The 22,495-nt window shown below is 38.3% G+C and overlaps 7 protein-coding genes and 1 pseudogene across 9 annotated transcripts; 4 read left to right on the top strand and 4 right to left on the bottom strand.

Moving 5' to 3' along the window:
* Positions 1-1,420: 1,420 nt before the first annotated feature.
* F58G1.3 (Serine/threonine-protein phosphatase) lies at positions 1,421-3,783 on the top strand. Its single transcript, NM_064353.6, has 5 exons — positions 1,421-1,544; positions 1,982-2,074; positions 2,123-2,737; positions 3,339-3,544; positions 3,589-3,783. The coding sequence occupies exons 1-5, from the start codon at positions 1,502-1,504 to the stop codon at positions 3,724-3,726; spliced, it is 1,095 nt and encodes a 364-aa protein (NP_496754.2). The 5' UTR covers positions 1,421-1,501; the 3' UTR covers positions 3,727-3,783.
* Positions 3,784-4,110: 327 nt separating this feature from the next.
* F58G1.8 (Elongation Factor G domain-containing protein) lies at positions 4,111-4,481 on the top strand. The gene is made up of 2 exons (NM_064352.2): positions 4,111-4,267; positions 4,315-4,481. The coding sequence occupies exons 1-2, from the start codon at positions 4,160-4,162 to the stop codon at positions 4,456-4,458; spliced, it is 252 nt and encodes an 83-aa protein (NP_496753.1). The 5' UTR covers positions 4,111-4,159; the 3' UTR covers positions 4,459-4,481.
* Positions 4,482-4,520: 39 nt separating this feature from the next.
* F58G1.9 lies at positions 4,521-5,736 on the bottom strand (annotated as a pseudogene). Its single transcript has 7 exons — positions 5,693-5,736; positions 5,506-5,634; positions 5,361-5,458; positions 4,937-5,308; positions 4,798-4,884; positions 4,677-4,751; positions 4,521-4,628 (listed from the first exon to the last, which is right to left on the bottom strand). Coding segments are annotated over exons 1-7 (913 nt in total).
* Positions 5,737-6,384: 648 nt separating this feature from the next.
* On the bottom strand, positions 6,385-10,211 carry wago-4 (Argonaute protein wago-4). The gene is made up of 11 exons (NM_064350.6): positions 10,030-10,211; positions 9,787-9,977; positions 9,573-9,741; positions 9,123-9,528; positions 8,350-9,076; positions 8,129-8,304; positions 7,914-8,082; positions 7,690-7,864; positions 7,401-7,646; positions 6,996-7,360; positions 6,385-6,947 (listed from the first exon to the last, which is right to left on the bottom strand). The coding sequence occupies exons 1-11, from the start codon at positions 10,183-10,185 to the stop codon at positions 6,830-6,832; spliced, it is 2,898 nt and encodes a 965-aa protein (NP_496751.1). The 5' UTR covers positions 10,186-10,211; the 3' UTR covers positions 6,385-6,829.
* Positions 10,212-10,781: 570 nt separating this feature from the next.
* F58G1.2 (C2H2-type domain-containing protein) lies at positions 10,782-14,328 on the top strand (the record flags this gene model as incomplete). 2 transcript variants are annotated; one of them, NM_001267429.3, is made up of 5 exons in its annotated part: positions 10,782-10,818; positions 10,985-11,353; positions 11,941-12,377; positions 13,460-13,957; positions 14,011-14,172. In NM_001267429.3, the coding sequence occupies 5 exons, from the start codon at positions 10,782-10,784 to the stop codon at positions 14,170-14,172; spliced, it is 1,503 nt and encodes a 500-aa protein (NP_001254358.1). The 2 variants fall into 2 exon arrangements, with proteins under 2 accessions (NP_001254358.1, NP_001254359.1); NM_001267430.4 differs by lacking the exon at positions 10,782-10,818 and having other exon boundaries at positions 10,979-11,353; positions 14,011-14,328.
* An 830-nt stretch (positions 14,329-15,158) lies between these two features.
* On the top strand, positions 15,159-19,533 carry spig-16 (Knottin scorpion toxin-like domain-containing protein). The gene is made up of 4 exons (NM_064348.8): positions 15,159-15,308; positions 18,456-18,557; positions 19,185-19,272; positions 19,320-19,533. The coding sequence occupies exons 1-4, from the start codon at positions 15,256-15,258 to the stop codon at positions 19,455-19,457; spliced, it is 381 nt and encodes a 126-aa protein (NP_496749.1). The 5' UTR covers positions 15,159-15,255; the 3' UTR covers positions 19,458-19,533.
* Positions 19,446-20,683, bottom strand: ddn-2 (Protein sleepless). The gene is made up of 5 exons (NM_064347.5): positions 20,516-20,683; positions 20,393-20,465; positions 19,811-19,866; positions 19,643-19,735; positions 19,446-19,599 (listed from the first exon to the last, which is right to left on the bottom strand). Exons 1-5 carry the CDS (start codon positions 20,660-20,662, stop codon positions 19,483-19,485), a joined length of 486 nt encoding a protein of 161 aa, NP_496748.2. The 5' UTR covers positions 20,663-20,683; the 3' UTR covers positions 19,446-19,482.
* A 1,295-nt stretch (positions 20,684-21,978) lies between these two features.
* On the bottom strand, positions 21,979-22,392 carry nspb-11 (DUF1459 domain-containing protein). The gene is made up of 2 exons (NM_064346.2): positions 22,344-22,392; positions 21,979-22,291 (listed from the first exon to the last, which is right to left on the bottom strand). The coding sequence occupies exons 1-2, from the start codon at positions 22,355-22,357 to the stop codon at positions 22,063-22,065; spliced, it is 243 nt and encodes an 80-aa protein (NP_496747.1). The 5' UTR covers positions 22,358-22,392; the 3' UTR covers positions 21,979-22,062.
* Between the last annotated feature and the right edge of the window lie 103 nt (positions 22,393-22,495).

Here is a 22,495-nt window from a genome sequence, read left to right as displayed (position 1 = left end):
CTCGAGAACCGCGACTCCAATCCACGACGTGACACGTTACATCCCATGTTCTGCAGAGCCAGCACGACTTCCATATGGCTTGAATGAGCAAACATATTTCAGCTGGGTGAAGCAGAAATGCTTAAAATGACTGATATGTGGGGTGGAGCTCTAATAATCCAGACTTGATATTACCCTGGAATACAGAAAACGATGTGACGCGGCTGAGAGATTTGTAGGTTTGGGATGTAGTTGGCTGCAAAATGAGAGGGAAGTCTGATAATTGGAGCAAACAATTTGAAAGCGAACATTTTAAAAGTGGAGTAGAGCCAGTGGGGAAAGTGTTAAAAACTACTCCAATTATGACAAAATGACCGAATATCAAAATAAAACTTTTCAAAAAGTTGTAGAAAATTTTTTATTTACTGTCAAAAAGTGACAATTACTCAGTTTTTGGCACTCATAATTTTGGAAGTCGACCAAAAAAAAAATTTTTTTTTCTACATTTCTTATACTTTAATTTTGTTTTAATAATATGTAGTAAAATATTTTAGGGGTCGAAACATGCGACATTGCTTTTGATTTCCTCAAAAGCTCATATTTTTCAAAATTGTTTTTTGGCAACTTTCCAAAACTTTGACCGGAAATTATGAAAAATGTAAAATTTTTTGTAGTGTTTTATTATGATATTCGGTCGTTTTAGATCATTATAAGTGTATTTAGACAAAATCCCCACTGGCGCTACTCCACTTTTAAGGAAAATGGTTTCTAAAGTTCCGCAGCTTCAGTCATTTCGGAAAGCCTTCCAGGTTGCAACTTTACTTTAAAAAGTTATATCTCGGTTTATTCTGTAAATATCATAAAATAATCAATTACAAAATTTAGAAAAATATCTAATAAAAATTTTGTCACTTGAAAATTTTTGAATGAAACAAACGACCACTGAGATATAAGCTGCCAAATGTGAGGTGCAATACTAATCAGTGGTGGCCAAATTGCCGGAAATTTTAATTTCGGTAAATTTGCCGATTTGCCGATTTGCCGAACATCAATTTGCCGGAAGTTTTTAGAGGGATTTTTATGTGCTTTTTTGAAATGTTTTCCCGTTTTTCTCTCGATATTTTGATGGAATTTGTTTACTTTTGAAAATAGCAGATGTAGGAACATTCATAGGATGCGTACAATTTTGCCGATTAAAATTGGAATTCTGAAATTTCTAAAAAAAATGTGCAAAATCGCAAGTTGCCGGTTTGCCGATTTGCCGGAAGATTTCAATTCCGGCAATTTGTCCCGATACTGTAATAGATACTGTAACCGAAAAATTGGCGAATTTTTTTACGTGAACCTTCAAACTTCCAAATTAAAAGAATTTTTGAAAAACCAAATAAAAATCGTAAACGTGAACTTCTGAATTACAAAAAAAGTTGGCAAAAAAAGTTCCAGTTCGGATTTGAAACGAATCAGTTCTCAATTTTAAAGCAGTGTGCTTGGTTGCGAGGAAGGATTAAGCAACGTCTTCACGATGAGCACCGACGGGAATAACAACAAGAAAGGATCGAAAGAAGGTAAACTTCAGGAAGTTGAATGTCATGCCCCGATGTTGGCGTCGATGTATGGGAGGCTCGAGCGCTGGTGTTTAAAGGCGCATGGGTCTCACCGCGACATGCTTTACAGCTTCTCATCCGGCTCGGCAAATCGGGGGATTGAAATCTGGTGGATTGTCCACGCCCTTAGAACTGGGCGGGGGTTTCAAGATTTGCAACCTCCGCACGGAAGGAAAGCCTTTCCTTTCACGGACAAATACATTTAGTTTTACAACTAAAAACGAGCCGCGACGCGACACGCAACGCGCCGTAAATCTACCCCAGATATGGCCGAGCCAAAATGGCCTAGTTCGGCCTAAACTCTTCCATTTCAATTTATGAGGGAAGTCAGAAATCCGTGTCCTTTTGCTCTAAAAACCACGTATTTTCGTACTTTCTAATAAAACCCCGTTTTCCAGGTCCAAAAACATCAGAGATATCAAAGTTCGATTTGGCCAAGGAGAACCCGAGATTAGCTGAATGGATGGACGACTGCATCAAGAGAATGAACAGTAAGACCTTACCTAGACAGAATACCGCCAACCTTCCAACCTTTCCAGGTCTCTACAAGGACACGAACATCAACATTTGCAATGTGATGACTGGACACGAGATCATTGCAATCATCCGGATGGTCGAGGCAATCTTCATGGACGAGAGCAATCTTTGTGAAGCCGAGGCTCCCATCAAAGTCATCGGAGACATACATGCCCAGTTCCAGGACATGAACCGCCTGTTCGACTTGATAGGGCGTGTTCCAGAGGAGAAGCTCATGTTCCTTGGAGACTACGTGGATCGTGGACCGCAAGGAATCGAAGTTCTGATCCTTCTCTTCTGCTTGAAGATCCGCTACAGGGATCGCATCTACTTGCTGCGTGGCAACCACGAAACGCCGTCGGTCAACAAGATCTATGGATTCTACGTGGAGTGTCAGTACAAGTACGGAGTCGGATTGTGGTGGGACTTCCAGACATGCTTCAATCGTATGCCAATGTCTGGATTGATCTCGAAGAGAGTGCTCTGTATGCACGGTGGACTCTCGCCGGAGCTCATCAATCTTGATACGATCAGGAATATTCCACGTCCGTGTGAGCCGCTGGATCGTGGTTTGCTTATTGATTTGCTGTGGTCGGATCCGACGAACAAGGGAGAAGGATGGTTCCATTCTATTCGAGGTTGAATAGCTTTGGGTCTCGCCACGAGAAGCACTAATTCCGGCATTTTGCCGATTTACCGGAAAATTTTGTTTTAGGCAAATTGCCGATTTGCCATTTTTCCAGCAAATTCGGCAAATCGACAATTTGACGGAAATTCTCGATTCCGGCAGTTTGCCGATTTACCGGAAAATGTTGTTTTAGGCAAATTGCCGATTTGCCATTTTTCCAGCAAATTCGGCAAATCGACAATTTGACGGAAATTCTCGATTCCGGCAGTTTGCCGATTTACCGGAAAATGTTGTTTTAGGCAAATTGCCGATTTGCCATTTTTCCAGCAAATTCGGCAAATCGACAATTTGACGGAAATTCTCGATTCCGGCAGTTTGCCGATTTACCGGAAAATGTTGTTTTAGGCAAATTGCCGATTTGCCATTTTTCCAGCAAATTCGGCAAATCGACAATTTTCCGGGAATTTTCAATTCCGGCAATTTTCCGAATTTGCCGATTTGCCGGAAAATTCGTTTGCCGCCCACCCCTACTTTTTCGCAATCTTTATTTTAAAATTTTCGGTCGTGTCGAGACCCTGTATCTTTCCTGAAAATTTCATTTTTTTTTCCAGGAATCAGCTACATGTTTGGCAAAGGAGTCGTCGAGCAAGCGTGTAAATCGCTGGAGATTGATCTGATCATTCGTGGCCATCAAGTCGTCCAAGATGGATACGAAATGATGGCTGGACGCCGTCTGATCACCGTCTTCTCGGTGCCAAACTACTGTGCCCAGTTCACCAACGCCGCCGCAGTGGTTTGCCTGAACGCCAACTTGCAGGTAATCTTAAATGACTCGAAGTCTAATAAAACCTTTAATTTCAGGTCTCGTTCCAACAGCTGATCCCACCACCACTTCCGGATGGCACCAAGGCCAAGGCAGCTCCAGCGATTGCAATCGACACGAATATTGAGGCGGCTCGTGCTGACAAAGAAGCCATCAAACCATATGTCAAGGAATAGTCAGGAATCAGGAAAAAGAGCCAATTTAGATTTCATGAATAAATCGTTTGATTTGAATTGTTTTTTGCGCAATTTCAAAGAAAATATTATATGTTACTATGCTGTTTATTTGAAACAAAAATAATTTTAAATTAAAAGTTCGAAATAGTCGTAATTTCTGGAAAGTCTGCCTAGAAGATCCAGTACATCTGAATGTGAAGCATAGTGATCAAACATGATGAAGAATATAAGTTGTAATAATATTTTAAAGAATATTTGACTTTCTTTCAGAGTTCTTTTATACTATTCCAATGCTTCAACACAACAAATCAACAATATGATTTTCTATTTGTCAATTAATGATTCTTTTGATATATATTTTAATGCCTGCAATTAAATGTCTCACTTATTTACGGGTCTACACGGGACAATTAAGCAAAGTTCGAGCACGCTGATGATATGGAAGAGATCACTACTGCTTATGCTGGAGATATCTGTACAACTTTTGGACTTGACTGCCAGAGAAACGTTCTCAACTGATCAGAATCTTGCTCCGCATTGTGTATGTTTTTTGGTGCTTTTTTGCCCTAATAATATTGAAACTTTAAGGAGCCAATACACATTCCGGAGCCAGCCATTTCTGTGGCACTCAAATCTGTTAACCGGAAAGATGCTGACAATTTTATCAAGGCATTGACGCGATTCACAAAGGAAGAACCAACATTCCGAATTAAATTAAAGGTGCAAATGTAAATAAATATATAGATTATGCCGAATTGATTGTTTATTGCCATATGAAATAGAAAAAAGTACAATTATTGCTGCTTGTAGTGGTGGTACATTCTGGTCAACTCGGGAGTGGCAACGGCAGCTTGACCAATAATGAAGTAGTCAAGAATTGTATCGAAAATGTATTGATAATCCTGAAATAGTTTTCATGTAAATCACTAGTGTGATGAAATGAATCATACCTGAATTTTCATATCATACAATAGCCCAATATTTCGAAGATTAATGCAGCAGTCGAATACGGATAGAGCGGTTTCCTAAATGATTACATTTGGGAACAAAATATGAATATTTCAAACTCACTGAGTGCAAAAGTGAATCCAACGTAGACAATATTGCTACCAGCATAGAGCACTTGGTGTCTTCATCGCGGGAAGCAATCATCAATCTCTTTTTGAAAACACCATTTTTTATGCATTCACGCGGCAATTAGAGAACATACCATAGCAGAAGTATCGAATAGTGGATTTTCATTGTCTTTCCAAGATCCAAGAGAAACGAACTCAACTGAAGATCGATTGATCCCACAAGCAACGTCAACACTATCAAAAAAAATCGTGGAATTCGCTGATGAAATCTCTGAGTGATTTTTGTTGATCAAATGCACATCGTTGAACTTCATTTGTGTGATCGCTTTCCAGGAACAAATGCCAAGTCGTTCACTCCATTTCCAATTTTCAGAACTGTTCCAATTTGCGATTGACACACATCGACCCAAAAGTCTCGATCATTGGGCGCATTTGGGCTTTTTCGAATGCAATACTTCCCTGGGTTGCTCGTGAATCCAACATAAGCTGTGTTTGCATTGGACCATCTGATGAGAAAATTTCCATTTTACTTATATACAAACTGTATTATTTACTTACAAAGAGCTACGAGATCCCCTCATAGAATTTAAAATATTATATTGAGCTCTTTGAGCTTCACGACCGCCGAGCATAATGCTCTTCACAAATTCACGAACCTGAACATCAATTATCATTCTGCAAATTAATTATCTCATCGACTAACTTGACATTATAAGCAGGTTTTGGATAGTTGTTTGTACTCGAAATAGGCTCCGTTATTGTGTCCCTTGTATTGATGATCTTTTCCGTAGTTGTGTGAGTCTCGCTTCTCAACAGTACCCCACCCTTCTTTCTGAAAATATAATATTCACTCAATTTTGTACTTGTATTTACAACGCCGCGAAACTCACTTCTTTTTTTTCAAAACACAATCACATGTTTGTAGAAAATTTAATTTCCGAAATAAACTTTTTATATTTTCCACACTGCCCTAGAACGGGGTTTACGTGACAATCCCTCCCTCTTCTTATCATTAGAGCTAAGTATCACTATTATAATTGCATGCCAAGCAGGGATGCAAATTTCTTGTTTCTTGATTTCTTGCATTTCTTGCTTCCATTTCTTGCAATATTTTTTTGCAAGAAAAGTGCAAGAAATTTTTTTTTGATTTTCAGGTTTATTTCGAGAAAAATCAGTACAAGATGGAGGAAGTTCTATGGAAATATAAAAATTTTATATAGGATTTTGGATAAAAAACGTTTAGAAAGCTGGAAAAATGTTTCAAATCGTTAAAAATTGGACATGGAAATTTGACAAATCGTAGAAATTTGGAAATTGCAATAATTTCATAGTTTTCGGCTGAAACTTACTTCCAGGAGTCGCCTATTAGGTTAAATCGTATTTATAATCGACTACTTTAACCTATATCTTAACATTTGAAAAAAGTTTAACTGTTTTCCATGTCTTGAAATTTCTTTCATTTTTTGCGCTTTTTCTTGCAATGTTTTATGCAAATTTCTTGTTTCTTGCAAAAAAAAATTTCTTGAACATCCCTGATGCCAAGCCGACCCGGAAAATTCAAAAATAGAACAAAAACCAATTTCGACGGCTATCAACTTTTATTAAGTTTTCAGTGCCTATATTAGTATTCAAAACTAAATTCTCGAAACATCTTCTGATGTTTCGAGAAGTTAGTACAAGAAAACAAATGAAAAAAAAAAAGAAAAAGGCCACAGAGCACACTTGTCAGCGTAATTTCAACGAGAAAAGAAATTGCGATGACAAGTTGCTGAAAAAAGGAAATATTTGACAAGGGAAGTGAATAACAGGGGACAATATAAGTATGATATAACAAGAATGGGCAATATTAATACATTGGGAAAACTATGCGGTTATAAACGTGGTGTAAGAGTAACAATGTGAAATGGTACAGGTGGGAAAGGGTTATTAGTTGTTCAAAAACAATTGCAATAGGGACAAGGAAATAATGGAACAGCAGGGAAGGGTTGAGGTGGTTAAAGAAACAAAGTTTGCCTTGTTGAAAGTGATCATGCGTTGACACGACGACCCGTGAGATCTCCGGACGCTTTGTAGCAGATGCTCTTGGTCAACTCCTTGAGACGATCTGCTTCCGGGCCAGAAACAGTTGGAACGTTGTTCAAGGCCCTGAAAACAAAAACATTTTTCCAAAGAATCCGCTAATGCAAAACTTACACTGCCTCGTTCCACAGATTGCGTCCTCTCTTGGCGTACTCGTTGGCGACGTACAATGGAGTTGGAAGCGACGTCGGAAGTCCAACGATCTGGTGAAGATGGCACAGCTTGTACGTGATATCCTCCAAAGCTGTCATGCTGACTTTGGCGTCATCGGCGAGAACTGTGTACAATGGAGTCTTCGCAGTTCCTTGCAGAGTGATGTGGGAATTCAGGAAAAACTGCTTGCAAGCCGGATTTGTCACGATGGAATCGACCAAAATACCGGGTGCAATATTCAGATCCCATGCTTTTGGGGCGGCTGGCATTGCAGAATGCCTGCTTGCGGTGCTGGAAGTCGCTTGTGGACGGGAAGCTAGACTTGCCTGAAAATATACAAAGTTATTTTGATGCAAAACTACTAACCAAATCGGGCTTGAAGAATCTGAAGCTGTGATCCTTTGACACCACAATGTATACAAGTTGAATATCAGGTGAGAAATCTCTCATAGCAGCACGAGCAAGAGGAATCTCGTAGGCCATGATTGATCCATGATTTCCCTCGCTTGTTCCTGTTCGGTAGACAATGACGCGTCTCGGAAGACCGCCATCATGAAACTTCTGGTATTCGTTGAGCGAGTGCATCACAATATCCTCAATCGGCGCAAGAGTCTGAAATCAAATCGGATGAGAATATTCTTAAATGGAAACTCACATCTTGGCTGGCAGAGTTTAACACGAAGTCTCCACTGAACTCCTGATTGTGCTGTGCATTGTACGCATAGCCGATGACATTGGGGTTTAGAACTCCTTTGTTCTCCATGGCATACTTGGTTCCAGCAGGTGGGGCGGAAATCCCAACTCCGATGATCAGATGAGAGTCGAGCTGCCTGAAGGAATAATAAATGAATATAAATTTCGCAAAAAAAAATCTGGTACTTCTTGGCGTCCACGAAAACATAGTTGGAACCTCCCAACTTCACATTGGTCTTGTTGATCACGTTCTCGAGAGTTAGCCTCTTTCCTGCATTGATAACACTCAACGCCTTGGATAGCTTCATGTCTTGAACGATCATCTTCGTATCCTTCTCAATCATTTTGTAACGCTCTGAAAGACGGAAATATGGACAAATATAATAAACAATGTAACATACGATGGAGTGTAGTGATTGAATCATCCGTTATGATGAAAACGAATGTGCAATTGGCTTTCGTTGCGTCGTACAGACGACTCTCGATGGCATCCATATGGATGAGCGAAATGTCAGCAGGAGCAGGCATGTTGACACCTTTTGACTTGCACATAGCCGCGAACTCATCTGCGAATTTCCTGAAACGAAAAAAATGAGATATGAAACTATATTGCCAGTCTTACTTCAGAGTATCCAAAGTTATGCGAGTTGATGCGGTACCGACAACATACATCGCCCACACATTCGGCGCCGTGGCTGGTCGAGTGAAGCGGTTGGCACGCCACTTGTTGTCCTTGACATTGATTGGATTGGCTCCAATTTCAGCGTTTGCCAACTTCACCGCAGGAATTGAGCGTCCTTTGACCATGAGCGGATCTTCGCACACCGAGACGCCCATTTTACCGAGAACCTCGTTGTCCGATGAGATTTGCGCCGCATTTTTTCCCGTCAAGATCAGACGCTGGCGAACGTCAGGTAAAACAGCACTTTCCTTCGTTGTCTTCTGACTCTGGGCACTGGTTAGCTGCGGGATCTGAACGCGTTGATGAGAGCTGATCTTCAACAATTCCATCGGGTAGAAGTTTATATTTCCTCTCTCCTTGGAAACGATGAGATTTGTGTCTGGATAGCGAAGAGTGATGTTGTATACGTCTTCGAAATATTGAGCTACAGTGCAGCTTCCACCGTCGTTGAGCTCGAAACGAGCATTTCGAGCCCCTTCGTGATGGATTCCCTCGATCTTGTGATGACGTTCACGACCGCCATATGTAGAATAGCAGTCGAGCCCTTTGATGACGGCTGCGCAGCGGTCCTTTTCGAGTCCCTTCAGGCCGTGTTCCACAGGCTGCGTAGTTATCTCCTTCAGTTTGTCGAGAATTGGCTGATTCTTATGGAAAGCGACCTTCATCCCTGAAAAACAAGAAATAACTATGATATTACTATTTTGAATACCAACCGTCAATGACAACTGATGGATTACTCCGTCCTCTGCCGTAGGGTCCTTCGATGAAGTTGATCGTCTTCTTGAGTCCTGGTACAACTTGCTTCCCATCCCCAACGTCCACAACGTCGCATTTCTCGAATCCTTCACCGAGTGGATCAATGAAAAACATTTTTCCATGATCGAAAACAACGTATCTCGCAGTGTTGCGAAGACATGGTTGAGTGAGAGCGAGTTCCAGGATCTGTTGGTAAGCCAAGCTGACAGAATCGAGGTTTGAGTCCGTTGCTCGTCTTGCTACGGCTTCTCGTGTGAACTTGACCGCTGGGTTTTTAGTCGGGAACACCTCCAGCTTAATACACGGCAACGATTTGAGATCCTTATGATCCATTTCTCCGCCATCAAGCTGCATGTACTTGGTCTGAAATATTCGGAATAACATTGGCCGAGATTTAATTTATTTACCTTTACTGCGCCTTCTCTGAACCCTTGGAAAAGATCCACGTTTGAGAACAGAATGCTTTGACCATCGTAGATGAGGCAGCTATCAGACGTTTTGAAGAACTCCTCATAGTCACCCAGCGCGCGGAACAGAATCGCACAGCACTTGTCGTGTCTCTCAGTAACGACGAAGCTGGAACATATTATGAGAAAAATATAAATCATGTGGTAAACTCACTCATCCTTCCCCTTCTTAGTGAAGGTAACTTCTTTCCCGTTTTTCAGCTCCGTCGTGATGTTCACGCTGTACTGATAGAACAACGAATCCTGGTGCATCTCGATTCCGAATACGTTGGTCTGTATTTCGGCCTCGACGCCACACTTTCCTGGTTCAGTAGGTGTTGGATAGAGCTTTGCAGCAGGAGCAATCTGAAATTTAACAAATTAGGTTTGAAAAAAAAATCAATTAAACTAAACGTACATTAAGCTCTTCCAGTCTCTTGATGCAAGCGTCGTTAGACGTTTGATACTCCGATCTTAACGGTTGAGTCGGAACTGGAACTGGTGGAACGGCAGGTGGTGCGTGGACGCTCGATGGAGCTCCAGAAGGCGTGTAGACTGGAGGAAGAGCTGGCATCCTTCTCGATTTTGTAACTATTACCTGTAAATTTAAAATTCAAGACGAAATAAGACTTAACGTATAGAAAAATGCGAAAAAAGCAACAAAAATACAACACAAAAACACAAAACGAGCATCAAAAACAAACATTTCCGCGAAAAAACGCGAAAAGAAAAAACGAAATTGAAAATCGCGGTCATCCTAAAATTCTGGGTTACTGTAGGTGACTTTCGCTGCGAGACCCGAGCACAACGACACTCCGCCTTAACGCAATGCGCCTTGTTTACCGTAAATCCACCCGAACAATTTATTTTTTCGAAGAGAACCTTTATTGAATTTTGCTTTTCTTTTTATAATTAAAACTCTAGAATTAAACAAAAATAGCTATTTTTAAGAGAAAAATTAAAAAAGTGCACTTGCGCTCTATTTTGCACTTCAAATACCCTCTTCATCAGGAGTCACATGAGATTGTTGCATTATTTCGAAATGTTCATATTTCTTCGTTTCGCCTCTATTTTTCCAGACCCGTGTTCAATTTCGTTATTTGAAATCTTAAAATTTCCTTCAATAATGCAATTAATTACAGGAACAATCAGGACAAGCAACGAGAAACAATGAAGGCGCCGGAGATTGTCGATCGTGAAGATTCACGTAATCATTATATTTTTTTCTATTGTTAACCTAATAAAAAAACAAAAATAACGAAATTTTGTTAACTTGATTTCTATATTTGGTTCCAAGAAACCTAGTTATTATCACTATTTGATATTTATTTCTCTTGTATTATTCTCTTCTAATGATTTCTTGATAGATGCAGTCTCGGAAGATGATCATGCGGAACATAGGGATTGCCAAGACGAAAAGGAACAGCAGATTATTGCATCATTCAACGCTCAGGATGCTCAACAGATTCGTCGTATTCAAGAGCACTTCCTTCAAGAATGCATGAAAAAGGAAACAGTAGCTGAAGCCAACGATTCTGGAAGAAATGACGTGTGTTGCCCACGAAAAAAGCTCACCGGAGTCGGCGAGCTTCTTGCGAGCCTCAGAAATCCGCCGAAAATTCATAAAGAACGAATCATTCTCGGCGGGGATGGAAGACCAATCAAAAAGCTTCGCGAAAACCGAGCTGCACTGAATTTCATCGATCCATCTGCCGAACTTGACAAGTGTATAGTTCGACAAAGTAAGGATTTCAGAAATTTGTCATTTAAAGGTGGAGTAGACTCGAAATTGTCTGAAAACACCGATTTATATAATGAAACTTGAAAACTTCCCAAAAACAAGTTATGACGGCTCAAAAAATGGCCTAAAAGTAGTTAAAACTTAAAATTTTACTTGTCAGCGCTGTCAGCTGGAAACAATTTTTGTTTTTGAAATCACCGTCAAATTTTGGGTATAAAATGTAATTATCTTGCGTTTTCAACACGATTTCGGTATTTTAAAGTCGATGGACCGCGAGATTTGGTTTAAAAAAATTTAAAAATCTCGCCGTTCATCGACTTTAAAATACCTAAATCAGAGTTAAAAACGAAAGATAATTACATAAAATACTCAAAATTTGACGGTGATTTCAAAAATATTAGTTTCCAGCTGGCAGCGCTGACAAGTCAAATTTCAAATTTTAACTAATTTTAGGCCAGTTTTTGAGCCGTCATAACTTTTTTTTGAGAAGTTTTCAAGAAGTTTCATCATGAAATTCGGTATTTTTAGGCAATTTTGAGTCCAATTTTGAACCAATATTTGGAAAAAAAGAAAATTTATAATTTTCAGAGCAGCAAGACTTTTGTGCTCCGGATCTCAACATGGTTCCTGCGTCCTCACTGAGCATCGATGAAATTCGAAATGCCGTCCGTAAAAGCATGTTCCGATGCAAAGTCTGCAAAAATCGTTTCGGTGAGATGAGCCTTCTCGAGCGACATCTCAGAGATTCCCACCCGAAAGCCTACATTGCATTTTTGGAAAATCAACGTGAAATGGCTGATTATATGGGTGAACTGGAGAGAGAGCGTAACCGAATCGAAGAGCTTGTGAGTGGCGGATTCATTCCTCCAGAGTCGGAAATTGAGGCGACATCGAACAATCTGGAAGTGGACTCGATCCCGTTGCCGGGTGAGAACAGTCAAGGACACATCCCACGACTGAATCGTTACGGAGGTCTCATGTACCCAATGGATGCGCTTAGAAAGAAATTTCCATATCTTAAGAAGGTAATAAACACGATGTCCTGGAGTGTTCATAATTACTGGAACGACACCTCACAAACTCCTGAATTCGTGGGAGCTCGATTAGCTGGGACAGCAGTTTTTGGCTATTGTTGGCCTATATAGAAACTCTTTCCGAATTTTTTTGATTCATAATTTTGTTGAGAGGAATCATACGAGTTGAAAATGTGTAAAATTATGAAATTTGGCCCAAAACTGAAGATTTTACAGAAAGGAGTCACTACAGTTTTTTAAAAAATGTATTAGAATCGTCAGTTTTTCGATTTCAGGTTCGAAAAATATGCCATTTTGTAGAGAAAAATCTGTTTGAAATTCTAATTCTTTAAAGGTGGAGTAGCGTCAGTGGGGAAATTGCTGTAAAACATGCCTATGGTACCACAATGACCGAATATCATGATAAAAAATTATTCTAAATTTTATATGATTTTTTGAAAATCGAAAAAATCTCAGTTTTTGCCTAATTCCTATTTAAATTACCGCCAATTGGATTTGTTCGATGGAGCGCGCTTGCACGTTTTTTAATTAATTTATTTTATTTTTTGTTATTTTCCACCGATTTTTAATGTTCTCGGTGTAATTTTGCTTGAATTTTAGAGAAAAAGTCAAAATAAAAGCTAATTTTCGATTGAAAAGCACGCTTACAGGCGTAAAAATGACAAAGTAACGATTTTGAACGATTTCGAACCTGAATTAATTAATTTCAATGATCTACGCCTGTAAGCGTGCTTTTTTAATCGAAAAGTTGCATGTATTTTGACTTTTTCTCTAAAATTCAAGCAAAAATACACCGAAAACATTAAAAATCGGTGGAAAATAACAAAAAATAAAATAAATAAATTTATAAACGTGCAAGCGCGCTCCATCGAACAAATCCAGTTGACGGTAATTCAAATAGGAATTAGGCAAAAACTGAGATTTTTCAATTTTCTAAAAATCATATAAAATTTCGATTTTTTAAAAGAATTTTTTAGTCATGATATTCGGTTGTTGTGATACCATAGGCGTACTTTAAAGCAATTTCCACTTTTAAAATAATTTCTTAAAAAGTCTAAATTAAACTTTTCCAGCGTTCCCCTCAATGCCCTTTCTGCGATAAACGATTCCGAAACGACATCTCATTCAACAACCACCTCACGAAGAAGCATCCAGAATGCGCCGAGTTCGTTCAATGTCTTCACTGCTTCAAGTGTCTTCCATCGGCCGCTGATCTTCCAACTCATGACTGTGATCTCACATATCTCTGTCTCGATTGTCGTCCGATCCGTAACATGTGCAATGGCTACCGTCTGTTCCGACACCGCACCAAGTTCCATCGTGGCTACCATTCCGGTTTCCGCTGCCCAGACTGCAATCAGAAGTTCTTGACGCCAAGAAAGCTGCGAAAGCATCGCAAAATGGCTCATGTCTTCTCGCGAACGTTCCAATGTCATTTCTGCGAGGAATTCTTCATTTCGGATACAGCTGTCACTATTCACGAGCGTGTTCACACCGGAATCCTGAAGTTTGAGTGCACGGTGTGCGACTTTAGAGCTAGCAGATATCTTCAGATGGAAGAGCATACGAAGGTAACAAATATTCTTGCGCGGAATTTTCAAAAAAGCATATAAATTTCTTTCAGGAACATCATGGCTACATGTGCTCCGTGTGCCAGCTCAAATGTCAACACTGGAACGATATCAAGGATCACATGTTGGCCGAGCACTCGTGCTATGTTACCGAAGAAGCTTCACAAGTCTACATCGAGTCTCCGCAAATCTGGCTCATGTACAAGGGAGAATAATTATATTGATATATGTATATCGCCTGTCTTCCCAATTTCTCCATCACCCCCCGTTCAATGACGATTTCACCCAGTTTTCCCACATTTTAATGTTTACAATAATATCGGTTACCAATTCCACTTGTTCTGATTTAACAATAAATACAACTGGGCGTATATGACCATTTTTGTTTAAAAAAAGCAAATCTTTTAAGCTATAAGGAAAATATAGACCGCGAAATCCAAAGAACTCACAAATTTTAATAGAAAGCAGAAACGAGTTTTATGAATTCTCGTTTACTCCGCTCGGACAATCATTTAATTTGGGAATTCTACGTATTTTATCATGATTTCTTCTGTTTTTCAGTGGAAAATTGATGGTTTAGAACATTAAAATATTTAATTTATTAAAAAAAAACGTCTTTTTATTTGTTTTAAGATTAAGAAACAGAAAAAAAAAACACAAATCCCGTGATAAAATACGAACAAAATCAATTTTTTCGAATTTTAGTAGATTTTTAGGCATTTACCAAAGAATATCGTGTTTTTCACGCTGTTTCTACTTTTAAACAAAATAAAATAGCTGAATTTCTTATAAATTAAAGATTTTATGTTCTAAATCATCAATTTTCAACTGAAAAACAGAAAAATGATGATAAAATACGAAGAATTGCCTAATTAAATGATTGTCCGAGTGGAGTACACGGCCGAGAATCCGCCAAACTCAATTCCGCGCGAAATTCAAATTAAATGGATTAATTGGCTTAAAAAAATGAATTTTCAGTTTTTTTGGGATGTTTCGCTTATTTTTATCGACTTTTCAGGCGAAATGGCAAGTTTTCTTTCAAATTAAGGAATTCTAAATACTAATCATTTCCTTTATTTATTCCACCATAGACTTTCACTCTCTCCATTTTCTTTTTCCCCCCATCAATTTCCCCTTTTACAAGTATCATTCATACCCCTTCCCCCTAATAGTAAGCACCGCCCCATCTTCTGTTCTTTTCTCAGACGGGGGACACAGTCCGACATATTTCGGCGTCGTCAATTCAGTACAGAGTAGAAGAAGTATCTTTCTCTCTCTCTGTCACTCTGAAAAGAAAAATGCTTTTCCTATTTTTCGCGTTTCTTCTCTCGTTGCAGCCGTTCAGGGTCAGGTTAGTTTTGGAATAATAGTGTAGTAGTAGTAGTAGTAGTATTAGTCATGGGATAGATTCCGACACACAGAAGTATAACTACGATCAAGTTGAACTTTACTTTATTGATAGTAGTGACTTTAGGGTTTGTGATACGTGTCAATTCCAATTTTAGACACTCAGAGTTCTTCATTCGTATACTGTATTCGGTAAATCGACAATTTGCCGGTTTGCCGATTTGCCTGAAATTTTCATTTTCGGCAAATTGTCTATTTACCGTTTGCCGGATATCAATTTGCCGGAAGTGTTTAGAGAGGCAAATTTTTTTGTCGACAAACTTGGCGAATCGGCAATTTGCCGGTTTGCTGATTTGCCTGAAACTTTAATTTTCGGCAAGTTGACAATTTGCTGTTTGCCGGAAGTGTTTGGAGGGATTTTTATAAGACGGAAACACTTTTTAAAAAATTTGCAGGAAATTTTTAATTCCACCAATTTGCCGATTTGCCGGAAATTTTCATTTACAGCAATTTACCAGAAATGTTCAGTTCCGGCACTTTGCCAAAAATTTTGAATTCCGGTAATTTGCCGGAAATTTTCAATTCCGGCAATTTGCCACCTTTCCGGAAATTTTAAATTCCGGCAATTTGCTGATTTGCCGAAAATTTTCGATTCCGGCAACTGCCGATTTGCCGGATTTTTTCATTTCCTGCGATTTGCCAATTTGCTGGAAATTTTCATTCCCGACAATTTGCCAATTTTCCGGAATATCCAATTCCAGCAATTTGCCAAAAATTTTCAATTCCGGCAAGTTGCCAATTTGCCGGAATATTCAATTCCGGCAATTTGCCAAAAATTTTCGATTCAATTCCGGCAAATTGCCAATTTTCCCTTTGGAGGTGGGCAACAATTTCCGTTCGGCAAATCGGCAAAAAAATTTGATCAGTGCAAAAAGCGCCAAACAATCATGTAAAAACGCAAAGCAAACGCCGAGTAGGCAGGCAGGCAGGCCTTAATAGGTTTTTTCTAAATTGACCTATAAAACAAAATCATCTACAAGTTCCTTTCCCCCACATCCCCCATAAGTGTCCAGTTGTTCAGTATGACCTTTGATTTAATTTCAAGTGGCCCACCATTCGAAAACCCTCCTGTCCCAAGAAAAAAACGTGCAAAATCTTCACTTTTGTCATTCCCATTTTGCAATTATCAGGGGGGAATAGGAAACCGTTTTTCCTCCAATACCGGGAGAAAACTGGAGGTTTTAAATGGTCATTGCTTCCGCTCTTCGCCAGCGTGTGTGTGTTCAAAATTTTTATGACACCCCACAACGAAATGAGGTTTAGTCATCTCACAAAGAATACAACTAGACCACATGACTTTTGATCTACTTGAAATGGGGGTACAATGGAGGAAACTGTAATTGGAAATTGAAAACTGTTAGGTATTGCTGGAATGATCTAGGCATATAGGTATATGTACATTCATCAAAAACTAAAGATTCTAGAAGTAAAGTTTCAATTGAGAATATGTGGGGTTTACACTATCTATAATTAAAAAATTGGAAACTTTTTCATAGAAGCCGACATATCGCGGGTGGCACCTTGGCAACTCCGGCAATTTGCTGATTTGCCGGAAATTTCCAATTCTGCCAATTTGCCAATTCGCGGAAAATTTTCAATTCCGGCAATTGGTCGAATTGCGGGAATTTTCGATTCCCGCAATTGCCTATTTGACAGAAATTTTCGATTCAGGCCATTCGCTGATTTGCCGGAAATTTTCAATCCCGGCAATTTGACGATATGCCGGAAATGTTTAATTTCGACAGTTTGCCGATTTGCCGGAAACTTTCAATTCCCGCAATTTGCTGATTTGCCGGAAATTTCAGATTACCGCAAATTGCCAATTTTCCGGAAATTTTTAATTTTTAATTTAATTTAAATTTAATTTTACAAAATAATTTAAAAAATTAATAATTTAATTTTACAAAATAATTTAAAAAATTAATAATTTAATTTTACAATATCCCCGTTTTCTATTCGTTTCGTCAAAGTATTTTTATCGTATTTTTATATTTAAATATTGGAAAATATTTCCCTTTCTGAAAATAACTTTACTTTTTATTTAAATTTTCAAAACCTAGTTCAAAAACTGGCATGAAATTTGTAATCTACCGATCAGCACATTACGACTTTCAGGACAGTTTTTGAGCATATTTTTGAAAACTTTCAATTAAAAGTAATGTTATTTTCAGAAAGTTAAAATATTTTTATTTACATATTTAAATATGAAAATCCGAAAAAAATTCGACTTTTTTTCAAAACTCCAATGAAAACTTTTAATTAAATTTGATATTTTTTTCTCGTGTTCTCTAGTTTTTTTTACGGAAAAATTTGTGAAAATTTGATCGAAGAGAGAAATTGGAAAACATGTAAAAAAGCAGGAAAACGCCGAATTTAGGACATTCATTTGTGGGGGAATTCAAAAATTATCAAATTATGCTGCCACTTTTTTATTTTGGCAAAATTGATCAATTTTTGAATCCCATTTTTTAGAAATCGAAAAATTTATATACTACTGAGCAAAGAGTGTTGTCAATTTACTAATTTTGGTATTTTGTCATTCGACCATTTTTTTCCAAGTTATATATTCAAGCTATATACCGTATTTCCTCTAATAGTATTGCACCCAACTACTCTACTTTAAAAGAATATATCTCGGTTCGTTTAAAAGTTATCAATAAATTTTCAACTACAAATATATAGCAAAACATCTAACAAATATTTTGTCAGTTGACCATTTTTCAATAAAACAAACGGCAACTGAGATATGAGCTGTCAATGTTGGGGTGCAATACTATTAGAGGAAACACGGTAATAATAGTAAAGTATGATCTCTGCGCCCAACATTTTCAAAGATCATGGGAAAAATTCCGAACTTTTTGTCTAAAAAAAAAATTCAAATTGCCACCTTCTGAAAATCATCATTTCGCCACAACAAAACGAAACAAGTTTCCCTCCATCACAATCACAAAAACCACCCTGCAATTGCAACGCTCTACGAAACAGATCATTAGCCATTCGCCAACACCTTCCCGAATCAAATAGCCACTACTGTGTGCCTCTAGGAAATGAGGGGATTTTAAATTGTATCGAAAAAATAAATATATTTCAGAGGCGCGTGCACTTTTCTCGACCATCAAGCATGTGACGAAGTGTGTAAGACGGATAGTTTTTGGTATGGACATTGTAATGGGTGGGATGGGTTCAATTTCAGGTGAGTTTTGACTGAGTATTCTTAGTGGTGCCAGAGTGTCCCATTTCGGTTTGATCTACAAGAATTGCGGGTTTTTCTGGGGAAAAATTCCCGCATTTTTTGTAGATCGCACCATCATGGGACAGCCTGACATCACGTGTATTTTCTGAGAAATTTTTATCTATTAGTGTTTTATAGCACTGTTCGACTTTGACACGTGTTGCCAGGTTGTCCAATTACCGTTTGATCTACAAAAAATGCGGGGTTTTTTTGCCCAAAAAATGTGACGTAAGCACGTTTTTAACGGTGCAAAATCAGTTGAAAACTCTGCGTTACTTCTTCCGCATTTTTTGTAGATCTACGTAGATCAAACCGTAATGGGACAGCCACGTGCTTTGATAGCTTATATCTCAGTTGACGTTTGTTTTATACAAAAAAAGTCATCTAACAAAATATTTGTTATATCTTTTTCTATAATTTTGTAGTTGACTGTATATTAATATCTGCTAAATGAACCGAGATATAGCCTTTCGAAATAGAGTAGTTGGTAAAGTAAAGCAGGCAAAATGTAGGCACCCAGGCAACTTTGTGCCTACCCTGAAAGCCTACCAGAGCGTTTTCAAAACCTAAAAAATGTGTTTTTTTAAGCTGCAAATGCTATGAATACATTACCCCACTAGATGGAAGTATTTGCGAAACCCGACAAATGGCATGCTCGGAAAAGTGCAAGGATCAGGTTATTGAGCTTCTTTCCCAGAAATTATAATCTTAATCCTATTCCAGGGCTCCGAAGGCGGCTTCTGCTTCCCACAACTCGATTCTCACAAATCGCTCCGCACCGCGTGTGAATGTTTCAAGAAGCTGCAGGTCTTGCGACGAAAGCGCCGAAGCATTCAGAAGAGGTCTTATAAACGAGTCTGAACTTCTTTTTATTTGCTCCCTATGTTTAGATAGAATATTGCACAAAAATTGATAAAACGAATAAAATTGTCATTATAAGTGAGCCGCCAAGATTTGTAGTCGAGTTGCAAAAGTCTTTCTGGCAATAGCAATCCATTCGCTTCTGGAATATTGGAAATTTAGGCTGAAAGGATTACTGTACTTGCCGCAGTGTATCCCGACGAATTGCTCACTTGCCCGAGCTCATAACATGTGTTCGTTGGGATTTGGTCATTGTCCTCGCGGAGAGTCGCACATCCCTGAAACAAAAAAAAACGGTGGCCTAGAAAAATTCCACGGCCACGCAAATGTTACACCCAAGAAGCCACACTCACTTTTGTATACGTAGTCCATTTCAAGTTGACACCACTGTAACCGATTTGGTAGACTTCTGAAAATTTTGACTATAGTTTGCGCGTTCCATCACAAACACGGGTGTGGGCGGCAAACAATTTTTCCGGCAAATCGGCAAATCGGCAAATTGCCGGAATGAAAATGTTTGGCAAATCGGCAAATCGGCAAATTGCCGGGAATGAAATTTCGAAAAATCGGCACTTTGTCGGAATTAAAAATTTCCGGCAAATTCGGCACTTGCCAAAATTGAAATTAAAAAAAAAAACGGAAAACATTTCAAAAAGACACAGTTTTAAGTGTTTCCGTTCTATAAAAAATTCCTCTTAACATTTTCGGCAAATCTGATATCCGGCAAACGGCAAATCGGCAATTTGCCAAAAATAAAAATTTCCGGCAAATCGGCCAACCGGCAGATCGTCGGCATTGAAAATTTCCACCAAATCGGCAAACCGGCAAAAAAATTTGTAACCTGATGGGGGTGCTACCATGGTGAATGTCTACCTTCCCAAATGCTTACCAACACCTACGTGCCTGCCTACCAAAAATTTCAAAACTTTACATACTTGCACGCTTCAAGCAAAACGTTCCATTGGAGCACATATCACTTCCAGACGTCTTTTTGCAGTCCCCGTAAAGCTAAAAAATATTTATATGCATCAAATCTCAAAGTTTCCCAAAAAACCTACACTATCCACCGAAATATTCAGCTTCGCCAGAGCGTTTTTCGCAAATTTCGGGATTTTCTCAGCGCCTCCGCATTGATGACATTTGATAGCATATGCCGATGAAGTGATGAAAGCCAGAATTATTAGAAATTGGAATATTTGCTTCATTTTTGAAGTTGGGGGATTTTGAAAAAAAAAAGAGGATAAAAAGAGAAATAAGTGGGGTGGTGGTTATTTGAATATTCAATGATTCCTTGTTTCCATGGGGTACCATTCAATGTATCCAAGTGACGGAAGCTTGTTTATGGAGTCAAATGACGATTCTCGTGCTTGTTGTGAAATTTTCAATAAAAACATAGTCTGGAGCTTATGGCGAAACTAGAATAAAAAAACAGGAAAACAATTCTATTTCTTTTGGAGCTGTCAAAAAATGATGCCAAACCAGTTTTCACTTTTCCAAATTTTGGAACTCAGCCAACAAATTTTTGTAAATTTTTGTAATTTTTTCTTTTCTAGGAGCTCGAACCTGCAGCAATGCTCAAAATTACCCCAGATGTTCGAAAATTTCAAGAATTTACTTCAGCAGTAGATACAGGAGAAAATTGCCGTAATTCCTCTAATAGTATTGCACGCCAACTTTGACAGCTCATATCTCAGTTGGCGTTTGTTTTATTAAAAAATAGTCAACTGACAAGATATTATTTAGATGTTTTTCTATATATTTGCAGGTAAAAATTTATTGATAATTTTTGAACAAACCGAGATATATCTTTTGAAAGGTGGTGTAGTCGAATTTTTTATTGTTTTTTAGACTTAAAATTATCTGAAAACATCGAACTTTATAATGAAACTTCTTGAAAACTTTTCAAAGAAATAGTTATGACAGCTCAAAAAATGACCTTAAATTAGTTAAAATTTGAAACTTGACCGACTTGTCCATCGACTTTAAAGTGCCAAAACCGAGCTGAAAACGCCAAAATTCAACGGTAAATCTAAAAAAAAATTAGTTTCCAGCCGCTGTCAAACAAGTCAAATTTCAAATTTTAACTAATATGAAGTCATTTTCTGAGCCGCCATAACTTTTTTTTGAAAAGTTTTCAAGAAGTTTCACTATGAAATTCGGTGTTTTCAGACAATTTTGAGACAATTTTGAATAAAAAAAAATCATCTACACCACCTTTAAAAGGATATATCTCGGTTCGTTTAAAAGTTATCAATAAATTTTAAACTGCGAATGTATAGAAAAACGTCTACCAAACATTTTGTCAGTTGACCATTTTCCAATAAAACAAACGCCAACTGAGATATAAGCTGTCAAAGTTGAACAATGAGCTCTGATAAAGCAATTAAAAAATTCGACTACACCACCTTTAAAGTAAAGTAGTAGGGTGCAATTCTATTAGAGGAAATATGTTCTTCTATATTCTAAGAAATTCTAAGACGGTTTTTTTAATCAAAATGTACATATTTCAAAAAGTCAAATTGGCAAGATTAACTGTTTATTGTTCTTGTAATATTCGAATTTACAAAAATTAAATCATCGTATCGTAATCACACACACACACACTTCAAGCACTTGTTGGCTTCTGATTATTGAGAAGAGTTGGTCTAGAGAATGCACGTGGAGCTTCCGAGTCGTCCTTGTTCTTGTTGGATCCCCATGCCCAGACTGATGGATAGGCGGCAGCAGCAACATATGGAGAATATACTGATGGATAGTATGATGGGTAGTACGCTGGGACAACAACTTGTTGCTGGGAGCCAATGATCATGGCGCAGAGGAGGACGGCGGCGAAGCTGAAAAACATTGAAATTATGTGAAAATTAAAAAAAAATTAAATATCCTTACCACTTAGCGAACATATTGAATTGATAGAAGACTTGAAAGTGTCGATATTCTTCCCCAACAATTCCATTTTCTTATATACCCCTCTATAGAACATGAACCAGTTTCACGGTTAGTAGTAAAAATAAATATTGGCTGAGTGTAAGCATGTGCCA

This window comes from Caenorhabditis elegans, chromosome II, assembly GCF_000002985.6.
Source record: "Caenorhabditis elegans chromosome II".
NCBI classification, from domain to species: domain Eukaryota; kingdom Metazoa; phylum Nematoda; class Chromadorea; order Rhabditida; family Rhabditidae; genus Caenorhabditis; species Caenorhabditis elegans.
The sequence above is the reverse complement of the archived record's forward strand: the minus strand, read 5'-3'. Positions and strand labels throughout refer to the sequence as shown.